Below are 9,683 nucleotides of genomic sequence, written 5' to 3'. Positions count from 1 at the left end.
TATCCCTACATAAGTAGCAAAATTTCTCAAGCTAGTAGGAGTTGGGCACCAATATTGGTACATGTACAACAATGTCAACTTCATGCCTCAATATTTCCCTTGATAAACATTTATGCACAATTTTTTTTTTTTTAAAAAAATGTGTATTGATTGTCTTCACATGATTGACAAAAGGAATTTGGTAACTACTATTCGGATGAACAAAATTTGAGTTTGTTATGGTATTAAACAACGTTTATCGACTATTATAAGTGAAAATAATTAATAACAAGAGCAAAACTTATCATCAATAAGAAAACAGACAAAGGTTATAGACCACACAAATACAAAATAATAATTGAAATATAATTCTATTCAAGATTCATCACATCTAATATCCTATTAATTTTTCACGAATTCATTAGTTAATTAGAGTACCGCTATATTTTGATTCCTCTTCTGATTAAGCCTAAACCTAAGAGAATAAATTAATGAACAGTGAATGACTGAATGTTAGTATGCTAGAATAATGTTTATTTCTCTTGATCAGTCACTCTATGATTTCAAAAAAGCTCTTTTGAGTAAAACATATTCACTAAATTATTCTTCTTTCGATTACATAAATTAATGAATAACTCCACAATTTCATTCAAACTCCATAGTTATATTAAGCATAAAACAAGAAGAAAAACGTCAACAATATAATTGATGATTGTTTCAAACTGTCGTATTGAATCGAATCATGATGAAAAGTAATGAATTCTAGCTGATCTGTCAAAAATTTCTTATATATTAGCTAGGCTAGCTAGTCTCCCTTTTCTGCCAAATTCTTTGAAAAATGTCCAAGTCAAAGTTAGGATCAATAATTGCCCCTTAACCAAATTCTTGGAGAACTTCTAAATGTTAACGTGCACGCTTAGTTCAGGATAGGTGGTTCGATTTAGTGCATAGGATTGTCTTTGATCCTTGAATTTCGAATAAATATTTGTTAGACTTCAAACTCCCAAAATATTTGTTTTAACTCCAAATTTATTATTAGCCCAGTTTTATAGAAATGTATTCTTATATATTATTTCAGCTTTTCTTGATTTCAATCCCTGGCCAATTTTTAATTAATCAAGTAGTTCTTTCACCAATTATCTCCAATTACATCATTTGAATTTGAGTGAATACTTGTATATATTAACTGAAATGATTCTCATAAAAATTAACTTCAATATTAAAATAGTTAACAAGATCTTCAAAAAAGTTACATTGTTTATCATAAATATATGAGGAAATGTAGTATAGTCAACGAAGTTCTAAAAGAAAGCTACATATAATACCATAAATAACTTACAAGAAAAAGACCTCATTTATTACTAACTTTTAAATGTAGTATAGTTCTCGTAGTATAGTAAATACGTATTCCTACAAGTACAACAATAACTAATTCTCAATCCGAATGAGGCTTTCCCGTGTAATTTTGAATTAGTCAGGTCTTAATCCGAATATCGATACAAGTGAAAAAAAAGTCAAAACTAGAAGATGAATGGGTTTAGATTTTGGACTTTGGAGAGTAACAAGAGAAAGATTCTGATGGATGGTGATCTTAAGCTAAAATGGAGTAATATATAATCTTCAATGATTCCATCAAAGTCAAGGAGTTGAATTAGGTGCTTATGATTCACATTTTGCTGAAATATCATGATTTTTAGGTCTGGTTGTTATAGTTTTCAATGTTTTGGGTTGGGTGGACTAGCCGTTTTTATTTGTTAGTATGATGTGGGGATATCAAATGAGCTCAAATTATATGAGTAAAAATTAATAAATACATTTATTTTACTTGATTTGAAATGGGCTAAGCAATCAGTTGGATGGATCATAATATTATTAGCTAGAAACTAATTATATCCCATAAAAGCAATTGCTTCAACTTCCCGTCCTTTTTGTATTTCATAAAAGGTATTTGCTTGAGTTTATTGACTTTTGTTTCATACGTTCTTTTTTAGTTATCATAATTCCCCCTTTTAGGGTTAAACGATAAGATCTTTAACTAATATTTTAGGATGTATTTGTTCATGATATTGATATGCAAAAAATTTTACAATTTATAGTACTTTTTCATATAATTTTTGAATATCTAAATTTTTAGTTTAAAAAATTGAATTAATGTAATCTAAAATTAGTCAAATTGACTTTTGAAAAACGCAACATAACAACTAAAAAAGGAACATAGGAGTAGTAATTTGGAATATTGTTAATTTGAGGTTTCCTCTGTTCAATTATTGTTTTGAAAATATGTTCAGCTCTTTTGTGTGACGTTGAGATAAAGTGTCATCAATTATTTTGAGTGTCAATTATGGCAAGTCCACCTCTCAACAATCTTACATTAGTTATCTAGCTAAATGAGTTATCCAATAAGTCATCGCTTCTACAGCTACTGATGTTGATTTCTCATGCTCTTTCATTTCCAAAAACTTTTCAACTCTTATAGATGCGGAAAAAAAACGTGTTTAATGGGAATGGATATCTACCCTTTTGGCTAAATAACACAATTCTAAAAAAGTATGTACATAAACTATGGGTGGACTTCTATTTATATGAAATAAAATAGCCTTCAGTCATTCGCGGCCTTATAAAATTGTTCTCATAATTCACTTAAACATCTCAATTATAGCTTGTACCTATTGAACACCTAAATTATTCAAAACATGTGTCTATTAAGCACAAAATGCTGATGTGGCAAAATAAGTACATCTCACTGCATTGAAGCGCGTGAACAAGTCCCAAACTTTTTTTTATTAATAATAAACTTGTACCTTTTTTCTTCTTATGGCACTTGGCATTGCATTAGTTAAAATAACTAAAAATAAACTTTTATTCAAATTGATATCTTATAATATCCAAAAAGAAAACAAACCCATCCCCACCCCTGTAGGCTATACCATCGGCTGTCTTCTTCTTCGCCCCTGTAGGCTATACCATCGGCTGTCTTCTTCTTCGCCACATTTTAATCATTTTATACTCTGTTTTGGTTCTTCATTTTTATTTTTCGTTTTATATATATATATAAAAAAAAAACTGAATCTATCAAGTGATAATCGAATTTGCAAGAATGAAAAAAATAATTGGACATCAGAGTTATAAAGGAAACTTCCGTCCATCTCTATTTCCGGTCACTTTGATCAACAAACATCACCAGCCATTAAAGTTATAAAATAATATCAGAAAATTTGATATAATTCATTTGAATCCTCACGATTTCTCTTCGTCATGAATTTCAAAATAATTTATCAAGTCAACTTATTTTTCAGAAAAATCACAATAATCACTCCATTAATCTATCATGCTTCATAATTTATTTCATTATTTGCATTTGACTTAATTTCCATAGCTCATAAGATAAGAGTTAATCTCTTCGGAGGAATAGAAAATAGTGGGGGACAACGGATGAAGAAGAATAAGGGCAAATTATTAGATGGGTGGGGAGAGATTTGTTTTTTTCTTTCTTTTTTGTTGCTGTTGCCGCAGGAGGTGTTGACGTTAGGCGAAGAAGAAAAGTGGGTGGGTTCATGTGGGGGGATGGGGAGAGGAAACTTTTTGTTAATCAATTTTTTGAATTATTAAAGGTTGGAATTAAAAATAAATGAAAATTCATTAGATTGGGCCCATGTGCCACGTGCTGAAGTCTTATTAGTTACTTTTTCAAGACAATGTGCGTGAATTACACACCACATTTTAAAAGCTTTATTATCGTTTTGTGTTCAATAAGTACATATTCCTTAATATTAGAGTGTCTAATAGGTACTAGTCATAGTTGAGGTGTCTAAGTGAATTATGCGGACAACTTTAGGGGGCCGCAGATGACTTAAGCCAATAAAATAATACTCTTTTTACAAAGGTTTAAGTCATCCACGACCCCTTAAAGTTGTCTGCATAATTCACTTGGACACCTGAACTAAAACTTGTATTTATTGAACACCTAAATTGTTCAAGACATGTACCTATTAAACACAAAACATTGATATGGCAAAACAAGTGTATCTCATTGCTGATGAGCGCATGAATACATTTTTTTTTTCTTAAAGTAAATTTGTACCTACTTTCTTGACACATGGCATGCATTGACTAAATAAATGAAAAATTAATTTAATTAAACATTAATCTTTTAATTCATAAAAAAAAAAAAAAAACCCACCCTCACACCCATGTACAAGTCCTCTTCTTCTTCAACCCATCATTTTCAAGACTTCAAATTTTTGTCTTTTCTTTTAGCTTTTTTTTTCTTCATTTTCGGTAAACAAACTGCCTGTTGAATTTGTAAGAATAAGAAAAAAAATCGACCATTGGAGTTAAAAAGTCGATCAATATTTGTGCATTTTTATTTTCAATAACTCCGATCGAGCAACCATCACCATTCATTTAACTTATTAAAAATGTTATAAAATTTTTTGCTATAATTCTGATTTCTCTTCGTTTTCAATTTCGAAATAATTTATCGATGTCGATTATTCTTATTTTGAGTAACATGGCAAGAAAAAGAAAGAGGAAAGGATTTGGTGGGTGTATTCAGGAAGGAGGGGGGGAGATTATTTTTTTTTTGTTATCGCCGGAGAAATTGATGGTGGATGGCGATGGCGGAGTGACAGAGAAGAAGACGAAGGAGAAAGGGCAATAGGTTAGATGGGGTCGGGGGTTAGGTGGGTGTCGGGGGAGATTTTTTTTTATCAATTTAATTTTCTATATTATTAAAGGCTGAAAATTATTTTTTATTTTTCAAAATTAAAATTATGGGCCCATGTGCCACATGTCGTAATTTTATTCGTAATTTTTGTCAAGAAGATAATGTGTGTGAATTACACGCACAACACTTTTAATGCTAATTGTCATTTCATGTTAAATAGATAAATATTCATTAATATTAAAGTATCTACTAGGTAAGAGTCTCAATTGAGGTTTCTAAATGAATTATGCGGACAATTTTAAGGACGCATATGACTTAAGCCTTTTAAAAAATCTGATTTTTGTGTCATTGTATTCTTTGGTTTGAATTAACTCTTTTTTCCCAAACAGCTATCATACCAAATAGCAAGACAGGCAACATGGAAGATCAACTTTTAAGTAGTAAAGGAAACAAGTTCCCTGTTGGCACCTCCTGTTCAACGCCTCTTGTTCTAAGCGCTTGTGTTGTTATGTGTGGTTCCTTGGCTTATGGATTTGCTGTAAGTATAATAGGCATTCAAGGTGCAATGAGAAAAACTCAAAAGTTAAGAAAATTCTTTAGACTGTTAGTGTATATATAGAGTCGCAGAGTTGTGGATTTGGAGTTAACAATAATACAAGAATAAAGTAGCATATGTACTGTAATATAGAATTGGAGCAGTAAATATGATTTACTCCTCTTTATATTATTTGTTTTTTTCTCTGTCTTAGATAAGTAAATCTTTATTTTGTGATGATTTACTTAATTAAGGTGTTTGATGAATTTTATCTGTAATGTGATGATTGCGTTATAGGTTGGCTACACTTCTCCTGTCCAGTCAGGTATCATGGCTGACCTGGGGTTGTCCATTGCAGAGGTAAGAGTACACTTCAATCTGCATTTCCCTTATATATAATTGGAGTGTTTGGGTGTGATTGTTGTAGTGACAATTGGAGGCTGCAATAGGCAACTAACATGCACTGGCAATGGTTAATTCCGTGGCTGTGTAGGGGTGGCTTGGTGTCTCTCTTCAAAGTACATGTTTGAGGAGTCGATGGTTTTGTAAACTATGCAGTAATTAAGTGCTACAATGCCTGCTAATGTTACTGAAGTCCAAAAAGATAGTATTAGTTAGAGCTTTGGGGCTCTGATATCTGATATGTAACACATCCGTTCGTGCTGACTTTTTTCTTGTTCTACAGTATTCAACATTTGGAGCTATTCTGACACTTGGTGGAACTATTGGTGCCTTAGTGAGTGGCACTATTGCAGATATGGTTGGGCGGAAAGTAGTACGTTTCTCTTTCAATGCTCGTCTTTCCCTCCTCATTTACTATTCAAAATTATATACACTAATTAGAGAACTTCCTATCTGGTTTATGTTTTAATATAGACAATGTGGATTATGGATCTTTGTTTCATACTGGGATGGCTATCTATAATTTTTGCAAAGGTATGTAATTCAATGCTCATTCTGGACTTCTTCTATTGAATGTTACTGGTTGTTCTTGGTCTTATACATCTTAATAGTATCTTTTATAATACTAATAGGCAATGTCTTCTCAATACACAAATAAACATTGTTATCAAGCAAGATATGGATGACTAAGGAAAAAGAATTGTTGTAATTTAGTAGGAGGGAAAATGGTTTTTTAAAGTAGATAGAAAATATCAAACTAAATTGGAGAGAACTCTTTCAAATAACATGCCATCTTAAGTGTCTGTAGAAGGGGGTTGAGTCTGTTTTCCGAGTTAACTCACTGATAATTTTTTTTTTTGTTTCAAGAGTGTGTGGTGGCTTGATATTGGAAGATTTCTGATGGGAATAGGAGCTGGACTTCTCCTTTACGTGGTAAGTAGCTAAATTACAAAGCATTTTTCAGTTTTCTTCCTGTGTAAAGCATATTAAGAGCAGAGTTCAAATCATGATGCAGGCTCCTATATACATTGCAGAAATTGCGCCAAAGAGTATTCGAGGTGGATGCACAGCTGCATTTGCGGTAAATGAGAAACCATTATTTTCTGTGACTCAGAAGTGTTCAAATCTTGCATATCTAAAACTGCTATCTTTTGCAGTTCATGGTATATTTTGGTTTTGCACTGATGTTTCTGATTGGCAATATCCTGCCTTGGCGCACCTTGGCTATAGTAGGTAGAGTGCTTCCTATATTATATTTACTTCTTTATAATCATGTTTGCAAAGCTAGACACAGAAAGAGACGGAGCTGCAGAGAAGAACTGATTTACCGTATTTGGACTTCTTTGTTTCAGGAATTATACCCTCTTTGGTGCAGTTAATAGGCATATTCTTCATACCAGAATCTCCAAGATGGTTGGTGAGTGGAGTATTAACTTCTAACAATTACATGTAGTGGCATTTTCCCTTGTCCAAAGAAGCAGCTTTGGACATAAAAATAAGCAAAATTTTTAATAAGAGATACAGTCGGGGACAATTATAGTCCCTGTCATCTCTCGATGCTATATTCTCAAATTATACCGTAAAAATAATACAGAATTTTTAATAAGAGATACAGTCGGGGACACTTAAGAAAAGAAAGGAGTCATAGTACTTTGATTAACAAACTAATGCTTGCTGCCTTATTTATGGTCTGTTGTTCACTTTCATATTTTTTCCATATTCCCCTTTCATTTGAAGAAAGGGACTGGAATTTGTTTTATTTTCTATACTGATGTTTCTGGAGTAGTTGGATTCCTAATTTACCTATTGAATTGTTTGCAGGCCAAAATGGGTCTGGACAAAGAAGTAGAAGCATCTCTACAATATCTGAGAGGAAAAAATGTTGATATTTCTTTAGAAACAGCGGAAATTAAGGTAACTTGCTTCTAAATGTCTTACTACTAGCTATCTTAATATGTACAATGAACTTATTATCTTTCCTGATTAAACAATCTTCTATCCATATTACATCGTGTAATTGAAATGAAACCTCTTCACAGGACAACGTGGAGTCACTTACGAAGCTTTCAGGATCGAGATATCTGGATATGTTTGACCGTAGATATGCCCATTCACTCATTGTAAGCATTATAAGATATGGAGTATATAAATATAAAGTGCATAGATATGCATCTCTCTTATAAGCACTATATTTTTCCATTTTTCATCACTTATTTATCTTCCTTTTGCTATGTTAATTTTATTAGGTAGGATTGGGAATTATGATTTTGTTGCAGTCTGGAGGAACTGATGCAATTTCATCTTTCGCTAGTTCCATTTTCATAAAAGCTGGTTAGCACCTCATAGACCGTTTGTAACATGAATAATACTCATTATACTTCTATAGCATTTGACACAACTATTTTGCTTTTTTAAAAAAGGTTGCTCATCTAGTTTTGCAACCACAACAATGGGATTCATCCAGGTTTTAACTCCTGAAATTACAATGTGACTCAGAACTGTTGCTAAAACAGGATCTCATACTATCATTTATTCGTACTTCTCTTTCAGCTTCCTTTTGCTGCTATGGGCATATTCTTACTGGATGCTGCTGGAAGACGGCCTGTTCTGATGGTTAGAAATCAGCATGCCTATTGATGTGTTAAATTTTACGAATCCATAGTGAGATATATACTTGAAGCAAAGCGAAATGGTTTCAGGTCGCGTCTGCTGGGACATGCTTAGGAAACTTTCTTGTAGGTGTAGGCTTTTTGTGTAAGGTACTCAACAGTCAACACACCCTTCCCCTCAACCTTTTCATAATATGACAACAATTTCACTTGCTAGACTAATCAATTTACACATTATTCCTATCAGGATAATGATCAAATGAGTCAGCTCTCTGCCACATTGGTGTTAGTTGGCATACTGGTTTGTTCTTCACACTCTGTTCCACAACTTCATTTTCTTGTATTTTACCAATTTGTAGCTCAAACTGTCCAGTAAATCCATTTACAACTACAAAAGTAACACGTCAACAAACTAAATGATTCGTGCATTGCTGATTTGTTAACAGGTATTTGCTATATTCTACTCAATGGGTGTAGGTGGTGCAGCTACTACAATCGTTTCAGAGGTCAGCTACTAGCCCTCAATCTCCATATATACACACATTACACAACTCTAAACCTTTTCGAGTACTATAGTTACTGACTAGTACTCATTACCATATCAGATATTTCCTATGAACATAAAGGGATCAGCTGGAAGTCTAGCAATTGTATGCAACTGGTTTACTTCTTGGATTGTCACATATGCTTTTAACTTCTTATTTGAATGGAGCCCTTCAGGTATGTATGCATCTATCTAGAATTGCTCGAATCGTCATGTTTGTTTATTGTTGAAGGTTTAACATTTTAATTTAATTACCAGGTGTGTTCTTCATGTTCACATTTTTTTCCGGGTTGATGATCCCATTTGTTGCAAAGATAGTACCAGAGACGAAAGGTCGGACACTTGAAGAAATCCAAGCATCCTTGACACTGCTTAACTGATACTCTGTTCGTCCTATATTAGACGAGCATCTTACTAAAATAGTTGTCTCATATTATTTGACTACTTACTAAATTAAGATCAAATTAATTATATTTTTATTTTATTTTACCCCTATAATTAATATGGTCTTTTGAATGTGTACAATTTCCAATACTAGCTATTCATATACACTATGTACATTTTTCCTAACTTGTTTTTATGTGTATTGATATTAACAAAGGGAAAAATAGTAAAATTGATTAATTTATTAATAATTTCTTAATAGAGATGTCAATATGGGCAAGCCCACCCCATTCGGGCTAACTCATATAGGCTTTGAAATTTGACGGGTCAGGCCAGGCTAGCGCATTTTTTGTGTGGGCCAGAAAATGGTAGGCCCAGCCCATAAGTACCTGGGCTACGGGCCACCCCTTTTTTCTTAAAAGTATATTTTTATAATTTTTTAAATTAAATTATAATTTAATAATATTATCATAAATATTGACAAGACAATATTACATGGTGTTAGTGTTACTACTTGTTAATCAAATCCACAAATAAAATTATCTTTATAATATTTATTAAGTT

The 9,683-nt window shown here is 32.4% G+C and overlaps 1 protein-coding gene across 1 annotated transcript; it reads left to right on the top strand.

Moving 5' to 3' along the window:
* Positions 1–4,961: 4,961 nt before the first annotated feature.
* On the top strand, positions 4,962–9,207 carry LOC125853468 (sugar transporter ERD6-like 5). The gene is made up of 18 exons (XM_049533159.1): positions 4,962–5,183; positions 5,478–5,540; positions 5,866–5,955; positions 6,057–6,116; positions 6,450–6,515; positions 6,598–6,663; positions 6,740–6,815; positions 6,935–6,999; positions 7,404–7,496; positions 7,622–7,702; positions 7,829–7,913; positions 8,003–8,046; positions 8,133–8,195; positions 8,282–8,341; positions 8,439–8,492; positions 8,638–8,697; positions 8,797–8,911; positions 8,994–9,207. The coding sequence occupies exons 1-18, from the start codon at positions 5,064–5,066 to the stop codon at positions 9,113–9,115; spliced, it is 1,383 nt and encodes a 460-aa protein (XP_049389116.1). The 5' UTR covers positions 4,962–5,063; the 3' UTR covers positions 9,116–9,207.
* Positions 9,208–9,683: the final 476 nt, after the last annotated feature.

Source organism: Solanum stenotomum, chromosome 1, assembly GCF_019186545.1.
Source record: "Solanum stenotomum isolate F172 chromosome 1, ASM1918654v1, whole genome shotgun sequence".
Classification (NCBI taxonomy): domain Eukaryota; kingdom Viridiplantae; phylum Streptophyta; class Magnoliopsida; order Solanales; family Solanaceae; genus Solanum; species Solanum stenotomum.
This window is presented reverse-complemented; position numbering and strand designations above follow the sequence as displayed.

Bases quoted from the DNA above. Each gene is read 5' to 3' on its own strand.
- LOC125853468 (XM_049533159.1), top strand. From the start codon at position 5,064: ATGGAAGATCAACTTTTAAGTAGTAAAGGAAACAAGTTCCCTGTTGGC. The intron at 5,184-5,477 runs GTAAGTATAATA...ATTGCGTTATAG, and splicing joins CCTTGGCTTATGGATTTGCT to GTTGGCTACACTTCTCCTGT. The intron at 8,342-8,438 runs GTACTCAACAGT...TATTCCTATCAG, and splicing joins GTGTAGGCTTTTTGTGTAAG to GATAATGATCAAATGAGTCA.